This window comes from Sapajus apella, unplaced genomic scaffold (assembly GCF_009761245.1).
Source record: "Sapajus apella isolate SASKATOON/1434 unplaced genomic scaffold, GSC_monkey_1.0 scaffold96, whole genome shotgun sequence".
Lineage (NCBI taxonomy): Eukaryota > Metazoa > Chordata > Mammalia > Primates > Cebidae > Sapajus > Sapajus apella.
In genome coordinates, this window is record NW_022437036.1 from 6,357,705 (window position 1) to 6,381,505 (window position 23,801).

At 56.7% G+C, this 23,801-nt stretch overlaps 1 protein-coding gene across 1 annotated transcript in view; it reads left to right on the forward strand.

Annotated features, from left to right (window-relative positions):
- Positions 1–23,401, forward strand: part of PMEPA1 (prostate transmembrane protein, androgen induced 1) — a 65,128-nt gene extending 41,727 nt beyond the window's left edge. Inside the window, exons 2-4 of the mRNA XM_032257202.1 lie at positions 12,209–12,363; positions 18,710–18,763; positions 19,181–23,401. Coding sequence (XP_032113093.1) covers positions 12,209–12,363; positions 18,710–18,763; positions 19,181–19,726 — 755 coding nt within the window. The 3' untranslated portion in view covers positions 19,727–23,401. The remainder of the gene's footprint in view (positions 1–12,208; positions 12,364–18,709; positions 18,764–19,180) is intronic.
- Positions 23,402–23,801: the final 400 nt, after the last annotated feature.

Below are 23,801 nucleotides of genomic sequence, written 5' to 3' on the forward strand. Positions count from 1 at the left end.
TGTGTGTGTGTGTGTGTATGTGCGTATGTTTTATATATATGTGAGCGAGGGTGTGTGTGTGTGTGTGCATGTGTGTATGTGCGTATGTTTTATATATATTTATGAGCGAGGATGTGTGTGTGTGTGTGCGTGTGTGTATGTGCGTATGTTTTGTGTATATATGTATGTTTTCCATTAGATGTGATTCTGGAGGTTGAACTTGCTGGGTTGAAAGGTCAAGTGCATGTGTAATGTTGACAGGCACGGCTCAATGTCCTCCAAGAAGACTGTGGCCGTCGGCACCACAGACTCCCTCACCCACGCCCACCCACTCCCCATTTGTCCTCTGCTCTCCTCAATTAACAAACGCATTTGGTTTATTTTAAATAACTTTTGCATGTTATGCACTTCCAATGTGTCTGTTAACAGAGGCTGCTCCCTCTCCGTGAATTCACTCCATTCTGCCAATAACTCAAACAGTGATTGATACTTTGCTGACAGTGGATGTTTAAAGGTGCTCGATGTCAGTGACAATAGAAACAAAAATTCCATTAGTTCTTTCCATTTGATCATAGCAAGAAAGATAAAAAGCACAGCTTTGTCTTTTCTTATTGAAGGAGTATTCTGAAATCATCAGGTTCTAAAATGATTCTAGAGGCCATTTACTTTCCTGTTCCCCGAACACACTTTAAGACCCAGGGCTCACCCACGGCCGCAGCTGCAGCCTTCTCCGGGTCCACCTCCTGCAAGATGATGGGGGACACTGGTTGGGGGTTGGGGTGTGGCAGGGGAAGAACATGTGTCTCTGTGTTGCTTGGGAACTCCCGAAGCCTCAGAAATGAAGGGAGTTCTGCCCAGTTCTCCCTGGGTGGTATAAAAAGTAGCTCGGCCAGGCACGATGGCTCACGCCTATAATCCTAGCACTTTGGGAGGCCAAGGCAGGTGGATCACTTGAGGTCAGGAGTTCAAGACCAGCCTGACCAACATGGAGAAACCCCGTCTCTACCAAAAATACAAAATTAGCTGGGCGTGGTGGCACATGCCTGTAATCCCAGCTACTCGGGAGGCTGAGGCAGGAGAATCGCATGAACCTGGGAGGCGGAGGTTGCAGTGAGCCGATATTGTGTCATTGCAGTCCAGCCTGGGCAAAACTCCATCTCAAAAAAAAAAAAAAAAAACAGCTCACCCCTAACCTGAGTGGCAAACCAGCACAAGGTGCCAGCTAACAGAAGCACACGCAGGCCGGGCATGTGCCGTTCATTGCTCTCTAAATCTCTCTGGGGTCCGTGCTGGCTGGGGACAGAGTACAACGCTGAGTCAGGCACACCTGTCCTGAGAGGCTCAGGCCAGAGGGCGGGGTGCCGAGTGGGAGTTACTGTGGGAGCCTGGGGGGAGAGGACCAAGCCCAACAGGGAAGCGCAGGTGCACATGCGACCCGAGGTTGGAGGCAGGCCAGGCATGTCAGTCTCAATCCTGGCACCCAGGAGGGAGGGAGAGTGAAGGGGTGGAGGAAAGGCTGTGGTGAGTCAGCCAGGTGAGGGAGGGAAAGTTGGAATTGGCCTCTAGACAGCAGGCATGAGTGTGGATCCTGGGGCTTGAGGCAGGGTAGTGAGACAGCGCCCGTAGAACCACCATCTGCCATCGCATTTTCTGGCTGCATTATGGAGGCCCAGAAAGGACACCTTTCTCCCTGGAGTGGCCCAGCTAAGGAGAGGCAGTAGACCATTGGGTGTCACAGGGTAGCCTGTATGCCTGGATCCATGTACTGCCACCCCACACCACCCCTACCTCCAGGGCGGGAGAGGGAAGGCCCAGGGAACCTGGATGACTGGTGCCTGGATGTCACCTTGGGGCCTTAGCTGGGGGCACGGGGAGGGCTGATCAGGTGCCCCTCCCAGGCCCACCCATTCCCAGTTCAGTATCTGCTCCTAGGGCCAGGCAGAGGCTGTCCGGCTTCCCACCCTGATTCTGAGCCCCTCCTAAAGCAGCCCTCATCAGCCCAGGTGACGGCACCTCCCAGAGACCACCTGGGAAACCACCTTACCGGAGCAGCTGTCTGTTTTGGATACTGACAGATACTTCTTACCTCTTTTTTTTCCTCTTTTACTATAAATCTAATTGTATGCACCTCAGAGCACTGGGATTGCAGAAGTGTGTTAGGTGGAAGGGGACATCCCTCCTGTCTGTGGTTCCTTCTCGAGGGACCCACAGCTGGCAGTTTCACGTGTGCCCTGCTGGTCCCTGGTCTAAGCAGACGCAGAGAGACACTCATAAATGTCGGTGTGCATCAGAGGATTTCACCTGTGTTTTTAAAAATATATTTGTTGTTCTTTTTTAACCCAGTTTGGGCTCATCCTGTGAGAACGCAGATCGACCGGTGGCTGTGCCTCGGGGTGGTGTCAGCCCTGCCGGGGACATTTCAGTGGTTCTCAGTTGATTGTGACCTTTTGTGCAGACCTGCAGGGGACCTTCTTGCACCCTCACCTGTGTACACCAGAATAAATGTGCTTTGGCCCCGTGCGGTGGCTCACGCCTGTAATCTCAGCATTTTTGGAGGCTGAGACAGGTGGATCACTTGAGGTCAGGAGTTCGAGACCAGCCTGGCCAAGAAGGTGAAACCCTGCCTTTACTAAAAATACAAAAATTAACTGGGCATGATGGTGGGCACCTGTAGTCCCAGCTACTTGGGAGGTTGAGGCACAAGAATTGCTTGACTGGGAGGTGGAGGTTGCAGTGAGCTGAGATCCCACCACTGCACTCCAGCCTGGGTGACACCGCAAGACTCCGCCTCAAAAAAAAAATAAAGAATAATCATGCTTCTTTATTCAATGTAGTCATTGCATGCTTGCCTTGGGGAAGGCACCATTCTAGGTGCTGAGGACGCCTGAATCCGCTCTGGGGCACTGATATTCCAGAGGGGAGAGGCAGAGGGTGCAGTGTTGGGTGGGTCAAATACAGCTTCCAGATCAGGGCTACAGAGATCAGTAAAGCAGGTACAGGGATGGGGGTCCTGGAGGCTGGAGGGCGGAGGGTTGTTTTAGTCCGAGGCGGGGACGTGGGGACCGGGATCAAGGCAATGAAGGGCGCAAGCCATGTGGATATTGAGGAAAGATCATTCCAGGCAGGAGGAACAGCGTGTGCCGGGGTCCTGAGGTGGGTCGTGCTTGGTGCTTTTACAGAACAAAAAACAGGTGGCTAGAACAGAGGGGAGGAGCCTAGGGGACCTGGAAACAGGTGATCAGCACCCAGCCATCAATATGCTGGAGCAAAGGTTCACACCTGCAAATGTCCCGAGACTGCTGTTTCACTCTGCAGAGGTGCTGCAGCTGACACTGTCCATAAGCGATGGTGCTGGACTGGGGCCGCTCAAGGGAACCTTCACCACCCACTGTGTGTTTGGATGTCTGCAGCTCCCGCCCTGTGGGGAGAGGGGACAGGTGTAGGAGGAGCCCAGCCCAGAGCTTGGAGTTCTTGACTCAAGAGGTTCCATCTGAGAAGTTGACTCAAGTAATTCTAGCTACGGCCTTGTGAACAGGGGACTTCGTTATCTCTCCATTTTCTTCCCAGCTGAGGGTACTGGGAGATTTACTTAAGGTCACAGCAAATGGCAAGGCAGGGACTCGAACCCAGGACCACTGGGTGCAGGCTGCATGCTCTTAACCTCTACCCTAAGATTCTACCAAGAGCAGCAGGGCAGGAAGTCAGCTCAGGCCCTGATGTGGGCCCCAGTCCCCACCCTCACTGACCACGTGAATTGTCCCCTCTCAGTGTACCTCCCCAACGTGGGACAGTGTCCCAGGGTTACCTGTCCAAGTGCCAGGCGCTCAGCCATGTGCTCGCCACAAAGCAAGCACTCTGAAAGCAGTGCAGTCTGGTTTTAAAAATGAGAAAACCGGCCTAGATTTGCCACCCACCCCCCAAACCTCAAGAGAAAGAGCACATTTTTTTTTTTTTTACCCATAAAAGTTCTTACCCTAAGAAATAGACGTGCCGTCGGGGGTGTTTGAAATGGCACCAAGAGCGATCAGAAAGTTATTCCTTTGACGGCTGGTTTGATTGTACTTAAAATTTGGGGGACTGGAATGGGAGGGCGGGGAGCTGGGTTCCTAGTCAAATGTAGTGGGGGTGGGCGGGAAGGTGGGGGCAGTAAATGAAGTGGCTGGAACCCCAGGCCCGCTGGGGCTCTGCGGAATGACAATGAGGCCTCGCCAGGCGGGTCTCATCCAGGCAGATCTAACAAGATTAGATTTTCATAAATTTCAGACAGTGCCAATTCCTAATTCCTCGGTGTGCGGCCAGGAGGCCAGACAGGGCCGCATGCACGGGCTGCTTGTTAACCAGGAAGGACGGGACAGACTCCTGGGGGCAGTGTAGGGGGGTCGTCTGGTCTGGAAACCTCCGTGGGGCTGGCAGGAGCCAGGTGGACTCTGCCCCCAGCTCCCCCGCTGAGGAGAGAGAAATGAGCCCCAGCACCATCATCATCCCCGCTATTTCTGAGAAACTCCATCACGGGAGCACCCCCTCCAGTGCTCCCATGGGTGGCGTGGTTCTTCCTGCACATTAACAAATTCTCCAGCGACCCTCTCCCCATTTACAGCCAAGAAGCATCCACACGGGGATCCGAACCCTGAGGCCCCTGCTCTGCCCTCAGCTCAGGCCCAGGCTCTACCCCAAGAGCAGAGGTCCAGAAACTTGGACCGGAAAGAATTGTGCCTTTGCCTTACCTGAGCTCTAACTGAAAAGGGGGGTTCCCTCAGATCCCAAATGCAGGCACTTGACCATCATCACCTGACTGCACTGAAGACACTACAGGAGGTGGGAACCACTCCCTTCATTCCACAGGCCCGGGTCCCTTCCAGCCCTTCCAGCTCTGGACTCTGTGGTGACCACTGCAAGGTTATTTAATGTGATATGTATTTCTGTGGCACACGTGTCACCCTGTGTATCGTTCCTGTGTCACAAATCTGCAGAGTTTGAGACTGTTTCTATATGATTGGCTTCATTTTTTAACCAATGTCTCTTCAACTCTGTTTTGTGAGAGAGGGTCCATAGGCCGTCCCTTCACCAAGGGCTCCCAGAGAGAGAAGGCGAAGGACTCGGAAGCCAGGACGTGGGGGTTTTCGGACCTGGCCTGTCCCCTGGCCTGTGATTGGGGCCAATGCCGCCCCTCGGGGCTTGTCATGAAAAATTCAGAGACAGGGTGAAGTCTTTCGTGGAGGTGGGCTTGGCACACTGGAAGTGGCCAAGGAGAGGGCAGCTGTCAGTGTCCACATGATGCAATGGGAGGTGCCCGGACCTCCTGGCACCTGGTTCCTTCCTCACTGTCTGGGTTTTGCTCTGCGCTGACAGGGAGGTGGGCACCACAGGCCATAAATACCAGCTTCATGGGCCGTACTGGGGGCAACACTCCAGGCAGTTTTTATTGACCCTGAAGACCAGTCACATTCAACACAAGCCCCAGCACCCAGCTTGATCTCCTGCTGTTTCTGACATTCTGTGATAATCACACTCAGGACTGCTGGGGCTGGGGCCGTGGGTCCTAAAACCCGGGAACGCTCTGGCTTTGGGGTCACAGGAACTTGGGTCTGAGCCCTGGACTGTGTGGTCTTTGGCAGCCACCTCGCCTCTTCCAGCCTCGGTCTCCTCCTCTGCAAAGTGGGAGTCCTATGAGTGCTGACCTGGCAAAATGACGGTGAGAACCCAAGATGATGTGTGTAAACGGTTTGGCCTCCCTGCCTGGCATCTAGGGAGCTGCCAGCTCACGGTTCTTCTCTTGCCAGGGTAGGGCGAGCCAGGACAGGGGCAGAGCTGCCCCCGCTCCCCCAGAGGGACTGCACCTGTCTCTGGAGGAGACCGCTAAACGAAGGAGGATGGGGCCTCTCCAGCAAGGCACACGAACCTGTGAATGTGAAATTATTCACAAAAAAAGAGGACACTAAATTAAATTAGAGTGACCTTATTTTGTGTGTGTAAGATGGGCTTGGTCGCCTCCGAGAACCTGCCATATTCATCACCCTCCCCAAGGGGGAAATTACAAAGAAAAATGGCAGGAGCCCCCGGCCCTCCACGTCAGGAGCACAGGCTTGATGCCCAGAGCAGGAGAGCGAGGGAATGTTCCCTTCCCAGTGGCTTCTGTGGGCACTGCGGGCCCTTGGCATGGGGTCCAGCGCCTGTTAGCTCCCTAGGGACCTTGGGTCCAGCCACCATCCTAGGTAATCTTTTGGGACTGACTTGAGCTCCAGCCTTCCACCTTGGGGACAGAAGCCCATCAGGAAATGCCGGGCTGAGCAGGCTTGTACTCTGCAGCTGGCAAACCTCAGCGTGTCCAGGGAGCATCGTGGAATGAGGGATGCTTCTGTCCCCAGAGGAGTGTCAGTAGTTGTGACATTGGAGGCAGCTGAGTGCTCTGTGTTCTGCCCGGTTCTGAGCGCTCACATCCAGTATTCCACCCCTGCCCCCTGGTCGGTTCTTTTCTTACAGATGAGGTAACTTCGGCTCGCAGGGGTAGAGGCACCCAGTGAGCGTCACACAGACAACGGATGCATGAGGACAGGGCCAGGACATGAGAACCACAACCTCAGATTCCCGGGGCAGGAGGCCGGCGGACTTACACCGTGGGAGAGCTAGGAAAACTTAGCAGGGGGATGAAGCCCTTCCCCCTTTAGAGTTCCTAGATGGTGGCTCTGGGTTCAAGACTCAGCCCTGCTCCTAGTTGCATCATCTGGTACTACTTGTCCCTCAGCCTCAGCTTCTCCATCTGCAAAATGGGCATGGCGGTAGCACTGAAGTTGGGGAGGCTCAGCTCAGTGGGCCTGGGGCATGTGTTAGAGTCATGACAGTACTTACGGTGACTACAGTGAGTGTGGGTGTGGACCCAATCACCCGCCCTCTCCTGCTCCGGGTCCTGTGGTCTGTGACTGCTTGGCAGTGAGTCCTGTGGTCACAACAGAGTGGAACCTAGGTCAGAGACAGGGGTAGGACCCACCCCTGCAGCTGTCATACTGGGCATTTGACCTGGGATGTCTTTGCCCCATGCCTTGGTAAAGGAGCAGGCTGTCAGATTAGGGAAACCGAGGCAGGACTGATGTGACTCCATATCTGCTGGTAGTCACTGAATGACCTGGGGCCCAACGCACGGCCAGAAGTCCTGAAGCTGCCCGCCCCACAGATGCCTTGGGTGTGGCCCTGCTTGGCCTTTGTAAAACTTTTGCATGAGGTTCCAGCCGTAAAGGACCACAGCTTCACAGCCAGCTCCAAGGTCCTCTGGAGAGAGGGAGGGATATGGGCGCGCCGGCCGCCTCTCCTTCCGCTTCTCCTTCGCTGTCCTGCTGGGGTTTCTTTCCTTGCCCACAAGGCATCTGATCCTGAGAGTCCAGCTCTCGAGCTTCGACTGGGAATGGGCCCCACCAGCCTCCCTGCACTCCTCGGAACAAATACAGGCGCACAAGAGGATTCTCTGAGCCGCTGTGGGTGGAGAGCCGTGTCTGTCTGTGCCGTGGGTGGAGAGCCGTGTCTGTATCCGTGCCGTTTCATGCACACATCATATTTTGAACTTGACTCCGAGGCCCTTTTGGGGAGGCACCCTTCTCTCCCCCAGGGGGTCTTTGCTGGTGCATTCACGGTGCCTGTCCAGAGGGACGTGCGGACTTAGTTGGGGAGGGAGCCCAAGCTTGATGAAGGGCTGCAGTGGGCCCGGGAGTGAGCCGTACAGGCCCGAATGCTGAGGCCCAGGCATCCCGGGGGGGTGTGGTGGGGGAAGCAGACAGTGTCAGGGCGTGGCTGCCCCAGGACAGGTGGGTCCTGGGACCAGGACTGTGGAGAGGGTGGCTGCCCACAGCCCTGCTCCTGTGATGCCAGGTGGGAACACGACGGGGGCCGGGGATCGTCAGGGCACTTGCCTTTGGGTCTCCAGTTTGCAGCTGACCTCACCAGCAGGCACTCACCTGGTCCGCTTCCCAGAGAAATGTGTTCGTGTTCCCTAAAGCTGAGTGTCCCCTGGAAGCAGCACCGTAGGTGCGAAGGTGCATGGGAGGGTGCCCCCTAACCCCATGGCCAAGGGTGGTCTTCGCTGGGCCTGCTCATGGGCCCCGATGATGCTGTGCCTGACCATCCTTCCTCAAACACAGCATCCCGGCTGGGTGGGGCTTGGATGGAGATCTCGGGGCCTCCTTGGCCAGAATACTCAGCCCAGGGTGTTCCCTTCCTGATGGGTGGCGGTGACCCAGCTGGCTGGGGTGCCTCCCCTGTCCCCCTCAACACTTCCATGTATGGAAGTGGCATCCAGGAGCATCCAGCTCCCAGCCTCTGCTCACCTGCGCCCTCTGCCTCTCCCTCTGTGCTCTGCATCAAAAGCCCCAGTGCCCACCTTACAGGGAGCCCTCCAGGTCTTCCGTTATGTGCTCCGTCTGCGTTTCCAGAGCAGGTCCGTGTCTCTTTGAGGACGAATGGGTTTGGGCCACGCTTGTTCTGGTGGAGCCGGTGCGGAAGGGAGCATCCCGTGCATCTGGGTCCGCCTCCAGGGGGCACTGTGCACCAAGTTCACCCCCCCCAACATCCTGCTGCACAGTCCCCCCGCTGACACAGGGAGACTGCCATGGACTCAGCTAGGGCCTCCCAGAGCCAGGCCAGGACCCGGACCCGCTGAGCCAGCCACTGAGCCTCCCTGCCACCGCCCCGGCCCTCTCCAGGGTGCCCCTGATCTGTAGTCTCAAGAACCCTTGCTAATCTCCCTCTCCCTAAGCCTGGACCCAGGCCCTTGGCTCACCAAGTCTAGCCAGCAGTCAGTTGTAATTTCTCTTTTCTGGAGAGTTTTTCCCTCTCCTCCCCCATGCGAATTTTCCTGGGCCTGTGACTCAGTGGAGGTTGGTGGCCCGGGGACCAAGGTGACGCTTTTATGTCCTACTGAGCCTGGTGCTCATTTCTGGGAGTGATTTTCTCACTCTGTGGACACAGGCATCCGGAAGTCAGATCCTCCTGCCCCAGGGCCGAGCCTGGAGGGGCCGGGAGAGCCACGAGGGTTTGTCCTCACCCCTTCAGTCTGCAGGGGTTTGTCCTCACCCCTTCCTCCTTTGCCCTGCGTCCCACCGGCCCTGCAAACCCAGCTACTGTCTCACCGCTGCTGTCTGGGTCCTGCGGGTTACCAGGGCCCGGGACAGGGACAAAGATAGCCACACACCTCCCTCCCTCCAGGTCTGCTGTGGGCAGGGCCCCTGGAGACAGCTGGGGACTGGGTGGACTGGGGTGAAGAGTGCACAGGGTTGGGGGGCAGGGAACTGCAGGCCCCAGGGGTGGGGGGGTGTGGGCGTTGCACAAAGCCAGCCCTGTGTGTCCCCTGAATGCGGCTTTATCCTGAGCGCTGACAGACGGACATGAGCCCTACAGAATCAGGCCAGGCTGCACGGGCCCTGGACCTGCCTCATCTGGGGAGACAGGAGGTGTGGCCACAGGGACCTGGGTCTGAAACCTGGGTTGTCCTGGCCAGGAACGTTCAGGTGTCCCACAGGCAGCCAGGGCTTGGGGCCTGAGTTCCCAGCAGGCAGGGCCCCAGCCTTCTCAGGGCTTGGGACAGTCTCACCAAAGCCCTTGGGTAGTTCCTCCTCTTCCTCCTGGCCCCACCAGGGTGAGATGGGGACGCATCTCACCCAGAAACCCCAACCCAGGCCTAGGCTCAGATTGAATCTCCTGGTGCAGAGGCCGGCCGCCTAGTGGGAGGACCCCGCCAACTCGAGGGTCTTGGACTTGGTGAGGGAGTCACTTTCCTTCTGAGCCGTGTCTCCTCACCTGTGGAATGGGGATGATAAGCCTGTTTTAGGTCGGGCACGGCAGGTCATGCCTGTAATCCCAGCACTTTGGGAAGCTGAGGCAGGTAGATCACCTGAGGTTGGGAGTTCCAGACCAGCCTGACCAACATGGAGAAACCCGATCTCTACTAAAAATACGAAATTAGTGGGTGCAGTGGCACATGCCTATAATTCCAGCTACTCAGGAGGCTGAGCAGGAGAATCGTTTGAACCTGGGAGGTGGAGGTTGCGGTGAGCCGAGATCGTGCCACTGAACTGCAGCCTGGGTGATAAGAGCAAAACTCCATCTCAAAAAAAAAAAAAAAAATGCCCGTTCTTAGGTGTGCCCGGCCCACAGCACGACCCACTGGATCGAATATTCTTTGTCCTGGGGGATGGTCCTGTCGGTACAGGACGGTTACCACAACCCACTCAATGCCAGGAGCACCCTCCAGTTGTGACAACCAAAAGTGTTTCCAGACATTGCCACGTGTCCCCTGGGTGCGAGACGCAGCCCCAGCTGAGAAGCACTGGCTCAATAATGTCCTCTAGACAGCGGCGCTGAGTGGTTGAGTAGATGCATGAAGTGCCCCGCCGCTGGGAAGTTCTGGAAAACCTGGGGGGGAAGAAGGGGCAGCTGTGGCCACGGGTGTGGGAGTGCTTCTTTGTGGAGAGGCGCCCGCCGCTTCACAGACAGTGCCGTTCCCACCTAGGATGCCTTGCTTTCCTGCCTTGGGGAAATCGAGGCTGGTGGCAGGAGGCGGTTGGCCTTACGAGGCTTGGAGTGCACCTGCGTGGGCCGTCGGAGGGCCTGAGCACCTGGCGTCGGCTCTGCACTGCATGTCGTGTCTGCAGTTCCCACCTGACACCTGTCCCCCACCCACCCATCCCCTCCTCAGCTTTGGTTCCTCCGTCCTGGGAGGAGAAGGAGCCAAATCAGTGGCACTGAGCTTGAACCTGGGCCCCCAGGGAGCCCGGGTAATTGGTTGTGAGTGCCAGGGAGCCCTGGGGAGTCCTCCCTGCCCCCATGCCAGCCTGGGTCTGGGGAGTCACATTCCTGCACACCTTGGCCAGGGTGTCCTGGGCCAGGCAAGGCTGGAGGAGCTTTGGCCCTGGACGCTGCGGCTGGTGCCCACTCTGCCGTGTCACCTCCAAGGGACCCGGCGCCTTGCCCATTGCTGGGGGCTCTGCTGGCACCGAGCTCGGCCAGCTGCCGAGGCCGCTTCGGCACAGACCCGCTGGAGTCAGCAGAAACTGCCCGGCTCAGGCAGGATCAAAATAACCTTCTTCCTATTCCAGCACTTGAGGGTTTTTCCGCCTTCTAGGTGAAAAACAAACTAAAAACGAAAAAAAAAAACCTTAAAAAATGCGAATTGCAACATCTGCGGCCATCTGGAGTGTGGTTTTTCTGAGGCCTTTTCACTAAGAGGAGGGTCCTGACAGCCCCGCCTGTTGAGCATGGCGTTGTTTGTGAGTCGTGGGATAGACCTGTATGTGAGTGGGTATGTGTGGTGCGCGGTGTCTATGTTAGTGTGTTATTTATGTTTGTGTCTGTTGGGAAGTGTGTGTTGGGATGTTGACCTGTGTGTAGCAGTGTTGTTGAGCGTGAGTTGGTGTTGACGTGTGTGCAGGAGTGTTCGGTGTTTGTTGGTGTTGACATATGTAGGAGTGTTGGGGGTATTTGTTGGGGTGTTATTTGTGTGGGAGTGTTGGGTGAGTGTTAGTGTTGATGTGTGTGTAGGAGTGTTGGGGTGTGTGTGTTGAGGTATTGATGTGTATGTAGGAGTGTTGGGGCATGTGTGTTGGGGTGTTGACGTATGTGTAGGAGTGTCAGGTGTGCATAGGTTTGGGTACACATGTTCACATGTAGCTCTTCCTTGTTTAATTCCACAAAGCTCCAACTCCAAACTTGGTGCCAACTTCCTCTCTCTGCACTCAGGGGTCCCTTTCTTCTCCCAACCGCCCCCTCCCTGGGCCCCCAAAACAGGTGAAGGGTCTGTGACCGTCTGCCTGAGCCTTTGCCCAGTGACAGGAGCTGGTGCGCAGGGCTCTCTTTCTGCTGGTCACTTCATGCTGTGCATTCGTAGAGCAGCTCCAGGAGGTTCTGAGGCAGAGAGCAGGGCCCCTCCTGCGTGTTCCATTACCTCTTTCGGGTCAGTCCCTACAGAGTGGGTGCTGGGGTCCCAGGACACCTTTGAGGCACTCTCCCAACCAACACTCCCCCCTCCCCCACCAGGAGAGCTGCTTCCCTGCAGCACCCCAGCCCCAGTCATCGCCTGTGACCTTGCCGGGAGAGTGGCGGGCGGGGGCTTTCCTGAGTCTGGGGTGCACTCTCGTCCCCCCTAGGTGGGTGCAAAAGCTCAGAAGGGCTGAGCCCTGAGCACGGCAGCCTGCGGGTGTGCAGGGTCTCGGGTGTCCAGGGTCTCACGTGTCCCTCTTTGTCTCCACAGCGGAGCTGGAGTTTGTTCAGATCATCATCATCGTGGTGGTGATGATGGTGATGGTGGTGGTGATCACGTGCCTGCTGAGCCACTACAAGCTGTCTGCACGGTCCTTCATCAGCCGGCACAGCCAGGGGCGGAGGAGAGAAGACGCCCTGTCCTCAGTAAGTGCCACACCCTCCCGTCTGTGGCCCAAGGCCTCAGCGGCAGCGGGGCGCCTCTTATAAAAACACGGATGGGGTCCAGTGGTGGCCTTTGCAGGAAACAGATTGAGGGCAGGAAGACACGGGCTGAGCAGCCCACCCTGAAATGGGAGGAACGCACCCACCAGGCGGGCCTCTGAGATGCTGGAGGAGGGCGGGGAGTGAGGAGCTGGCTGGGAAGAGGCTTGGTGCTCCACTCACATACTCAGCTGGCTCCTGAGCAGCCTCGGGTGCCAGGCTCTGTGTGGGGTCCCGGGGCGTGGGCAGCACACAGGTCCTTGCTGTCACGGAGCTGACGTTCCAGGAGGGACATGAGGAGCTGCCCGGTGGTGATAGTGCCATTGCAGGAGATGTGACCGTGGGGGCCTCGGGGAGCCCCTGTGAGTACCCCTCGGCTGGGGAGGCAGGGCTGGGTCACAAGCAGCTCAGGCTGACCCCCATCCCGACCCACATCCCTCAGGGCTCAGTGGAGACAGTCCTGGCAGGATGCGGCTGAAAGCAGGGAGGCACCCGGGCAGGCGGGGCAGGAGGGCGCTCCAGGTCCACGCAGACAGCTGATGCAACAGGATGGTGGAGACCAGGGGCTGGCTTTGGGCTCTGCGCCCGCCAGGGTTGTGGAGGGAAAGGTGCCTGCAGCCCAGGCCCAGACGGAAGGAAAGTTGCGGCTCTGCCCTCGCACCTGTGCTCCACCGGCAGCCGGTCCTGTGGTCACAGTGCCACGGAGAGCTGTAGAGGCAACAGGACACCAGGTCCCGGGTCTGAGTTTAATCCCAGCTCCACCAGTACTGGCCACATGCCGTCAGACCTGTCCCTGATCCCCAGAATGGGGCTTCAGGTACCCCATGTGTGAAATGGGCTGACAGTCGCGTCCACCCCCTGGGGATTTAGGGCTTTAGCACAGAGCACAGGTCCAGCCACTGCTGGCTGTGAAAGCACGTCCATCCGTCCGTCTGTCCACTCGACAAATCTCTACCCAGCACATTCACAGGGTGCGCAGAACTCCCCTTGCGTTTGGGAAGTGGCTGTGCGCCAGTCCCAGGGGGCGATGCTGCTGAGTTGGATGGGCGCAGACAGGAGCAGGTGCACGCATGAAGGACGCCGAGGGCCGTGGCCGGGAAGCCAGGGCGAGCTGCTCTTGAGACCGAGCTGTGAAGTACCCAGTGAAGTGGGTGCAGGAGTGTGAGAGGACAGAGCCCTGCAGGAGGGACCCCACTCCCCGCTCCAGTCCTGCGTGTTGATTAGCTGTCAGAGTTGTGGGCATTGGTGGGCATTCTGGAAACTCCAAGAATTTCCCCTTCGAGCCTCCACAAGTCAGAGGCAGGCAGGGCAGGGTCAGTGGGAACTTGCCCCCCTTCTGACGGTGGACTCCCGGCTCCACGTCGGCTGCCCAGAGCCCTGCCGTTGGGATATCTTTCAGCAGGTAGACCAGAGGGCAGAGCAGAGTTAATCTCTTAATGGCTTCCATCTCTGCACCCACGATGTGTAACTCCACAATGTGAGGCAGGAATCGGCTGTTTAAAGAGCAGGCTGGGAACCGCGGGGAGGAGGTGGCACGTGGGCAGCCCTGGGGCTGTGGCATATCTCTGAGCCTGGGCTCACCAGGTGTGGGGAGGACTCATGGAACAGGCAGCACAGGGTGTGGTCTCCCCACTTCTGGGGATGCCCGGGGTTGGTGGCGGAGCCCAGAGTCCCTGGGCTGAGCCAAGTCGGCTGAGGAGCCTGTTGGCCACAGTCCCTAGCCGGCAGGCCTGCCACTGGCAGGTCTGGGCACCTCTGCTTGCATCAGGCCCCAGCCTCAGTGCGTCACCCGGTTACCAGGGCAGGGAGCATAAGCCTGGGACCTCTGATGGGAACGCCCGCCTCTCCAGACCCAGGCCCCCTGTGCGCCCAGCACGTGTCCGGAGGGCGCGCTGCTGACGGGCTGCTCTCCAGGCACTGCGTGTGAATGTGCTGTTGCCACTGCTCCAGCGACAAGCGCTGCTGCCTGCCCGGGGATGCGGTCAGGGGCGTCAAGGGTTCACCCCACTTTCCAGAGAGGAAACTGGGGATTGGAGAGGTGGGACGTTTGCCTGGCGCCACGCCGCTTGTCACTGCCAGTTTGAAGAGCCCACAGCCTATTCTGTCCTCCCTCAAATGCTGGGGAGAGTGACGGCGACCTGGACATTGCAGAGGACGGCAGCCTTGGAGGGGCACGCACCGCAGCCAGGCTCACCTTGCTCGTTGGGCCTGTGTGTGCGTCTGTAGAGTGGGTTGAACCTAGGCCTGTGCGTCCATGGCCATGGGGAGGCTGGGGTTAGCGGAGAGTGTACAGGGCCCGAGGTGGACTGGAGGGACCTGACTGTTGGGGAGTGGGAGACAGCCCCCGGGGCTCCGCTGCCTGGAAGGAGGTAGGATTCTGTCCTGGCTCCCGGACACCTGTGGCCAACAGAAAGTCTCCTCCCACTGTTCACCCAGCCACCTGCACAGGCCTCCCAGAATGCCTGGCTGGGTAAACATGGAGCCTTACTAGGCCTGAAGCAGAATGTGGCAGCTCCTCTGGGGACCCCCTGCCAGACTGGAGTCCTTGGGCTCCGTGGCCTTCCACAGAGACCCAAGCACAGCTCCTGTCTGCCTGGGACCCAGTCTGCGCCCCACCAGTCCACCCATGCCCCATCTCTAGTGTGGCTATCTGGCCATGGCCCCTTTTCAGGGTGACCCTGGGGGGTCCCCTCTTGCCTGTATGGAGCCAAGAGCTCAAGCCCCACCCACCTGCCTCACACTCGTGGGTAAGACCCCCAGCTCTGAGCTCCAGTCCCAGCCTGGTCACCTCCTCATGGTGTGACGCTGGGCAAGGATCTGCCCTTTGAGGGTGACACTGCAGTGCAGGTGAGCACCCCGGCCAAGGATGGCACTTCCTCCCTGGCACTGCTCCGAGGGCATTTGGGACACGATGCATAATGTCACCACAGTGACCACCCAGCCACTGAGTGACACAGACCTCGGTTTACCCAGAAAGGCAGTCCCAGTCTTTGTGCCCAAGGCCTGCTCAGACCGGGACCTCAGGCCTTGAATAGGGCAACCCTTTGTCCTCTTTGTCCCCAAATCAGTCCTCAGTGTGAGTCCTCCCGAGAGAACTCAGCCCACCAAGGATCCATTTCCCAGCGGCAGGGACAAGACTGTGGGCACGCCAGTGGGCGACAACCAGCCAGTAGCCGGAGCCAAAGACCTTGCGTCCACTCCCATGGCCTCAGGAGATACTGAATTCCCCCAGGCCCCTTGTGCTGACCCAGGTCCCGGCCGGAGTCATCTTTTATTCTTTAGCAACATCTCCGAGTCCTTGCAGTGGGGCGGAAGGCCATCCCGTCTCCTGGGGTGGGAAGATTGTGTCTGGGGAGTCCAGGAGTAGAATTGGGAGCTGCGTCCGGCCTCGTGGCGTGAAGACTCTGGAGGGGACTGGTGGGAGCTGCCTGGACGTCAACTCACTGCAGCTGCCTGGTTTTGTCAACGAGCACGAATGAAGTCTCTTTGAGTACATTTTGCCCACAGCTGCCCTTGACTGCAGCAGCAGAGTTGAGTGGTGTGACAGAGACCTGGAGACCCGCCGGCCCACAAAGCAGACAGTATTTTACTCTCTGGCCCTTTATGGAAACAGTTTTCAGGCCCTTGGTGGAGAAGCATCTAGATGGGGAAGGCACAGGCGGGCCGGGTGTGTTCAAAGAAAAGCAGTCCCCGCCGAGCCCTGGGAGGCTGGGAGTGCTTGGAGGCTGCTGGGAGCCAGGGCTGGTCAGCAGTGGCTGCAGGATTGAAACCTGTCCTCGTCCTCCACCTGGATGTGACTGCCAGATGCAGCCAGAGGCTGGAGAAGGTTCCAGACAATTCTGAAGCTGCCCCACCCCCACTTCTCAGGTCACTTTGGGACCTAATTCCACAAAGACGACTTGCACAGGTCACCCAGCAGCATTCGCACATGAGTAGCAACCTGAGCCCTGACCGACGGCATGCCACGCCAGTGCCTGGCACTGGGGAAACGGTAGCGACTCCTGCAGGCGGGCGAGACGCATGAATAGGCCACTACGGGCAGAGGGACAAAGGCCCTGGTGCAGGGAGGGGACTGGAGGAGACTGGAAGAGGGGCCTGACCCACCTGCAGGGCTAACGGAGAGCTCGGGGTTACCATGCCTCCGCAGAGCCTTGGGGGCAGGTCAACGTTCTTCCGGAAAGAGGGGCGATTGGTCCAGGCCCAGGGTGGGCTCAGATCCAGAGCTTGCGTGCATTATGCAGCTGGCAGAGTCAGCCCACTCTGCAGACAGGAAAACTCGTTAAAGGAAACAGCTGTACGGCAGCTGTAGACGTCTACAGGGGCATGGGTCTCGGTCGGGAGTTGGATCTTTCTCCTGGAGGCAGCGGGGGCCCCAGAGGGTTTAAGCAGAGGAGTGACCGGGTGAGGGGTGGGGGGCGTGAGGGAGATGTTCCTACTTCTGTGAGGAGGAAGGGCCATGGGGAAGGGCAAAAGTGGAGGAGGAGACCCCAGGAGACCCCTCACGCACCTCGAAGGCCAGCGGTGCTCGCAGCCTCTGCGAGGTTGTGAGACGCGCAGCGTCGCCGGCCCTCCTGCCACAGAATCTGCATTTTGGCAGTCTGCTGGTGGACTGTCCACATGGAGGTTCTGGAGGACTTTGCTGTCCACCAGGCCCAGATGCTGGGGAGGGAGGTGGGTAGAACTGCCTAATGGAGGGAGAGGCGAGCAGGGACAGGGGTGGGTGGAACCAGGGTGGTGGGGAGAAGAGCTCTCTGTCAGGAATGATTCCGTGAGTCTGGCTTTGCACCTTGAAGGATGTCAGAGTCATTCCCTACATCAGGAGATGAGGCGGGATAGGACCTCCTTGAGGGGCGGGAGCCTTCCTGATGGGACAGTTTCGAGGGCCACAGAGCCCTCTAGTGGTCATATGGGAAATTACCGCCCTCTTCTGTTCCTGCCCAGGCTGCAGGTGAGCGGGATCCTACCTGGGACCCCTCAAAAAACCTGCCCCAAGGGAATTTTCAAGGTGATGGACATGCTCATTGTCTTGAATGTGGTAAGAGGTTCTTGGTATAAATATATGCATGAGCTTACGAAATTGTATGCTTTGAATATGTACATTTATTTGCCTATCAGTTACATTTCAATGAAGCTAGAAAAGTCGTAGACATCCCTTTCCCTGGGCCCAGACCTCACCATCATGGTATCTGGGGCATCTCAGAGAAGCCAGTCCAGCGTGGGGTCTCATTTTCCTGGGACGAGATCCAGGACCCTGCTGTCATCTCGGAGTAGATGGCATAAGCTCCATGAACTGGCAGCTGTGCCCCTGCACCTAGACCAGAGCTTGGCACTGCCGTGGCACCACATGCCCCCTTTGCCAGAGACTGAATCACTGTTTTACGGCAGAGCAGCTGCCTTGGGCACTTTCATTAACTCTCCTGTTTTTCACCTGTGAACTGGGGCATCCGTAATGATGGGCCCACTAGATGGAGGGAGAGAGACTGTAGAGAAATGAACTTGTAGAAGTGGTGATTAAGGGGGGACAGTGCTGTGAAGGGAATCAGCAGCGGACGGGGGTTCACGGGAGAAGCCCTTTCGATGCTGGTCTCCGAGAGTCTGCAGGGGACAGTGGAACGGAATGTGGACAGGAACCGGCTCTGCAGCCTGGCTGCCGTGCAAAGGCCCTGCGGCTGGGGCTAAGCTTGTGGAGCTGCACGGCACCACTCAGCGTGGCTGGTGGGAGTGTGGAGGTGACACCCAACACCTTCACGTGCTCCCTGAGTGCCCCACGGCCTCTGGGTGGGTTTCACGTTAAACTTTAGCACATGCCCAAGCAACTCGTGAGGCAAGTGCTATAATCGCCCGAGTTTCCAGGTACAGAAACCACAGCACTGAAGTTAAGTAACTTGCCACAGGTCACACAACCAGCAGGGGGCCCAGGCTGGGGGGAGCAGGGCCAGGGGCGAGGGGCTGTGGCCACACTCTGTGTCGTGAGAAGCCATGAAGGCCTACGGGAAGCTGTGGTAGGCTTTGAGAAGGGGACCCCAGGAGTTGGCATGTTTCAGAAAGTGTCAGGCTGGATTTTCTGGGGACAGCAGTGGGCGCCTTAGGGATCAGTGAGGAGGCGATTGTGGTCATGTCCTCAGAAAGCCTCCAGGGGCAGGCTAGGGAAGCCAGTTCGGACTCGGAGAGGTGGGTGGGTTCAAGAGCTAATTCCAGGGTAAAGACCTGAGTGTCGAAGTTGGGTTGAGCCTTTGCTGTCCCTCCTGCCCACCTCACTGACCCTGCTTGTATGTTTCTTCTTGTACAGGAAGGATGCCTGTGGCCCTCAGAGAGCACAGTGTCAGGCAACGGGATCACAGAGGTGAGACCTCCCTCCACCTCCCCTCCAACGCCCCCACCCGGGCTGCTCCCGCTGCGGCTGGAGGAGTGCTGGCTGCCAAGGCTCACCCCTCCACCCTTCTCTGAGTGTCCTTGCTGCTGGGATCCTCCTGGCCCGAGATCATCTGTTCTCTGCCCCTGTGGAGGCAGCCCACACTCTGCAGCACGGGAGCGTGGACACTGCCCCTATTTCAAGGAGGGTGATGCAGCGCTGCAGTGCTGCCCACGTGCCAGGGCTCCTGCGGGATCAGCCTCCTGGCTTCTGCTCCCTCCACCCCTGCCGCCTTCTCCCTCTCCCCAGAGAGCCACGACCTACGCAGCAGAACTCCAGTCTCAGGATCTGCCTCTCTGGCCGACCTGAGACAGCCACCCTCCCTCACTCCCGCTCTGCCTCCTCCAGCCACAGGTGTATGCCCCGCCTCGGCCCACCGACCGCCTGGCCGTGCCGCCCTTCGCCCAGCGGGACCGCTTCCACCGCTTCCAGCCCACCTACCCATACCTGCAGCACGAGATTGACCTGCCCCCCACCATCTCGCTGTCAGATGGGGAGGAGCCCCCGCCCTACCAGGGCCCCTGCACCCTCCAGCTCCGGGACCCCGAGCAGCAGCTGGAACTGAACCGCGAGTCGGTGCGCGCACCCCCAAACAGAACCATCTTCGACAGTGACCTGATGGATAGTGCCAGGCTAGGCGGCCCCTGCCCCCCCAGCAGTAACTCAGGCATCAGCGCCACGTGCTACGGCAGTGGCGGGCGCATGGAGGGGCCACCGCCCACCTACAGCGAGGTCATCGGCCACTACCCGGGGTCCTCCTTCCAGCACCAGCAGAGCAGTGGGCCGCCCTCCTTGCTGGAGGGGACCCGGCTCCACCACACACACATCGCACCTCTAGAGAGCGCAGCCATCTGGAGCAAAGAGAAGGATAAACAGAAAGGACACCCGCTCTAGGGTCCCCGGGGGGCCGGGCTGGGGCTGCGCAGGTGGAAAGGCAGAACACTCCGCACTTCTTAGAAGAGGAGTGAGAGGAAGGCAGGAGGCGCAGAAAAGCATCGTGTGGCCTCCCCCCCAACCTCCCTGTGTATAAATATTTACATGTGATGTCTGGTCTGAATGCACAAGCTAGGAGAGCTTGCAAAAACACAAAAAACACACACAAAAAAAAAAAAAAAAAAAAAACACGTTTCTTTGTTGAGCTGTGTCTTGAAGGCAGAAGAGAAAAAACATTTCTACAGTAGTCTTTCTTGTTTCTAGTTGAGCTGCGTGCGTGAATGCTTATTTTCTTTTGTTTATGATAATTTCACTTAACTTTCAAGACATATTTGCACAAAACCTTTGTTTAAAGATCTGCAATATTATATATATAAATATATATAAGATAAGAGAAACTGTATGTGCGAGGGCAGGAGTATTTTTGTATTAGAAGAGGCCTATTAAAAAAAAGTTGTTTTCTGAACTAGAAGAGGAAAAAAAAATGGCAATTTTTGAGTGCCAAGCCAGAAAGCGTGTATTACCTTGTAAAGAAAAAAAAATTACAAAGCAGGGGTTTAGAGTTATTTATATAAATGTTGAGATTTTGCACTATTTTTTAATATAAATATGTCAGTGCTTGCTTGATGGAAACTTCTCTTGTGTCTGTTGAGACTTTAAGGGAGAAATGTCGGAATTTCAGAGTCGCCTGACGGCAGTGCATGAGCCCCTCGGAATCTGCAGAGAGGCCTCGGCCGGAAGCAGCCGGCTTTCCCGAGGGGCCGCCGTCCCTGGAGAGTGGCTGCTTCTGCCTAGTGACAGGTTATGACCACGTCATACATTCCCCACCAAAGGAGACACATTGCCCCGCCTCTGGGCCGGAACAGCCTTTAAATCACAAACAAAATAGGAAAGTTAACCACGGAGGCACCAAGTTCCAGGTGGTGGTTTTGCCTTTCCCAAAAATGAAAATAAATTGCTACCGAAGGAATCAGTTTTTCCTCTTCTTTTTTCAACCGTGAAGGTTCCCATGGGGGGGAGCAAGGTGCCCCTCCTCGCAAGCCACAGCGGCTGGCGCACAGGCTGCCGGGGACACACCAGAGGGTCCAATGGCTTACCTGTGCAGGGCGCTTTGGTGGTGGCTCAGCCCGCTCAAGGTTCTCCGGTGAAGGCAGGTGGGCTCTCTGCCGCACTGGCACCTAGGAAGTCCCAGGGTATTCGCAATCTGACCTCATCCTGTCTGTTCCCCTTCACGGATCAATTCTCACTTGAGAGGCCAAAAAGCAGACAACCCAACATGAAAAGGTGACAAGCCCAGGTTTGTCCCAGGACAGGCGAAAGGGTTTCAGGTAGTAAGCAGTCACGCCAACACCAACCCGAGCTTCAGGTGTGGTATTCTCCACCTTCTCTGTTCCCGCCTTTCCCTCCCATTCCCCGAGGAAACGATGCTTCACTCCTGGTGTGTCTGTTGATCTGTGTTTTCATTTCCATCTCTATTGGACTCTGTTCTTGTTCTCCAGGTTTTCACCAAATAGATGTAGGGTTGGCGGGACCTGCTGGTGACGTGCAGGTGAAGAGCAGGAAGCGACACGCGAGTGTAAATAGAGGTGACCAGGGAAGGGCACCGGGGTGGGCCCTTGGGACCCACCATGGCCAGTGGCTGGAGCTTGCCACGTTTCCTCCCGGAGGGGGTAGGAATGGGAGGGCACCCAGCTGGAAGAGCAGACTCCCAGCTGCCACCCCTCGCCATGGGAGTGACGTTCCATTTTGTGCAGAATGCTGACTAGTAGACTAACATAAAAGAAAGATATAAGAGGCAATATTGTTTGTGAGCAACTTTTTTATAACTTCCAGAACAGACACCTGAGCACGATTTGGAAGTTCTGGCCACTTGAGCTCCATGCATGTGCACACGTGTGCTTTAAGAGCTGGCAGCGGACAGACGTGGGCTCTGTGTGCCACCAGCCTAATAGAAAGTTCTTGTTTGTTGGCAGCGGCAGAACCTGCCTCTCCGTGGAGTCATCAGCCTAAAATTTGTTTTGCTCATGAAGAGGATTCTTTGAAAAGGTCCTGTAGAGAAATCAATAGAGGTTGTCCTGAGAGGCACAAGGACACGCTTGTAAAGATGATTGAAACGTATCTTTCCTTTATGTGACACGTCTCTAGTGCCTTACTGAGGAAGCAGTGACACTCCTGTCACAGGGTGGGGATGTTCCTGGACAGTGCCTCACTCACCTGGGACTGGCCTCTTCTCCCAGGGTCCACTAAGGGCTCCTGCTGCTTTTCAGACACCCCACCATCCTCTCGTGTCCTCACCCTCTCTCCACTGGGGAGGTACCCAGCTTGGTGAGGTGACCCCTCCTGCTCCTCCAACCTTTTTTGCCAGGGTCTGTGCACAACTCCCGCCTAGGCTGAAAACCTAGAAGTGGACCGTGTTTGTGTGCACGGCGTCAGCCCAAAGCCAGGCTGAGGCAGTCCCCATGTCCTCTTGAGCCAAACTGTTTGGGTCTTGTTGCTTGATGGTACGGTCTGGATTTGTGGGATTGGCTTTGCATGGGAAAAGGGAGGAGAGCGGCTGCTGACCTCAGCCGGCTTGAGGACAACCCAGTGCTGAAGTCCAGCATCCCCAGCTCCACGCCCAGTGAATGGCAGAAGTGCATGGGGCAGTGGCCTCAAAGGCAGGGCACATCCCAAGACAGCCAGCAGGTTTTCTCTGGAAATGACCAGAGCTAAGCTCTCAGCTTCTCTCCCGGGGGTGCACCCTTTCCTCTAGATGTTACTTGTCACATTATCTTTGAAAACCCTTGGACTGCCCCTGAGGAGATCCTCTTTTCCGATGGGAAGTTAGATGGGGTTCTCGGAAGTGGCTGGTTGGAGAGGGGCCAGCTTGGTTTCAGGGGTCTGCCGCTCCATCCCGGGTTCAGAGAAGCCTGAACGTGGCTTTCTCTAGCCCTGTCACTCTCTCCCTGCTTGTCAATCACCACCTTTCCTCCAGAGGAGGAAAATTATTTCCCCTGCAAAGCCCGAGTCTACACGGACAGATTTCATGAATTGTGCTAAGAACCATCCGTGTTCTCAAAAAGCCCAGTGTTTTTGCAAAGAATGAAAAGGGACCCCACATGTAGCAAAAATCAGGGCTGGAGGAGAGCCGATTCATTCCCTGTTCTCATCGGTCGTCCCTGAGAATTGTACGTTTCAGAGAAATTGTTTTTCTATATGCAACATGAAGCTTCCAGAACCATAAAACGGCCCGTGACAAGGCAAGAAAATGTTGTAGTTGTTGTTGTTGTTGTTGTTTCTGGAAACTGCTTGAAATCTTGCTGTACTATAGAGCTCAGAGGACACAGCCCGTCCTCCCCTGCCTGCCTGATGCCGTGACTGCTGTGCGGATTCCGATGCTTTCACGTTGCGTTCTTGGCGTGGGAACTGCTCTCCTTCGCAGCCCCATTTCCCAAGCTCTGTTCAAGTTAAACTTATGTAAGCTCTCCGTGGCGCTCGGGGAGCGCACCCACGTCCCCGCTGCGTAAGACTCTGTATCTGGATGCCAATCCTCAGGCCTGAAGAAACTGCTTGTTGTGTATCAGTAATCATTAGTGGCAATGATGACATTCTGAAAAGCTGCAATACTTATACAATAAATTTTACAATTCTTTGGAATGAGGCTTTTTCCCTTCTTTGGCCAAATGGAGCTCTTCTCACTTCCCACCCCACTCTACAACCCCGGATGCATTCAGCGGTGGGGAAGCGATCCCTTGGAGCTGCTGGGTAACCTTAAACAACTCGTTCAACTTTCTGTTTTATTAGTTCAAGCAGCATTCAGGGAGCCCCCTGAAGACCCTAGCTCAGGAAGGTTCTAATAAAAGGGATGGTCATTGTCATTAAATGATTTTGCAAAACACTGCATACTTTTCCTCCCTCTTTGGAAATCATTATTCACCATAGCATGGTGAAAGCTCTGATAAGGTCTGCAAGGAAAATCTGTCTTAGCTAGGGTTCTTCCAGAAGCACACCCTGAGATGTGGCCTTGTGTGCAAGGGATTAAGGACATATTAAGGAT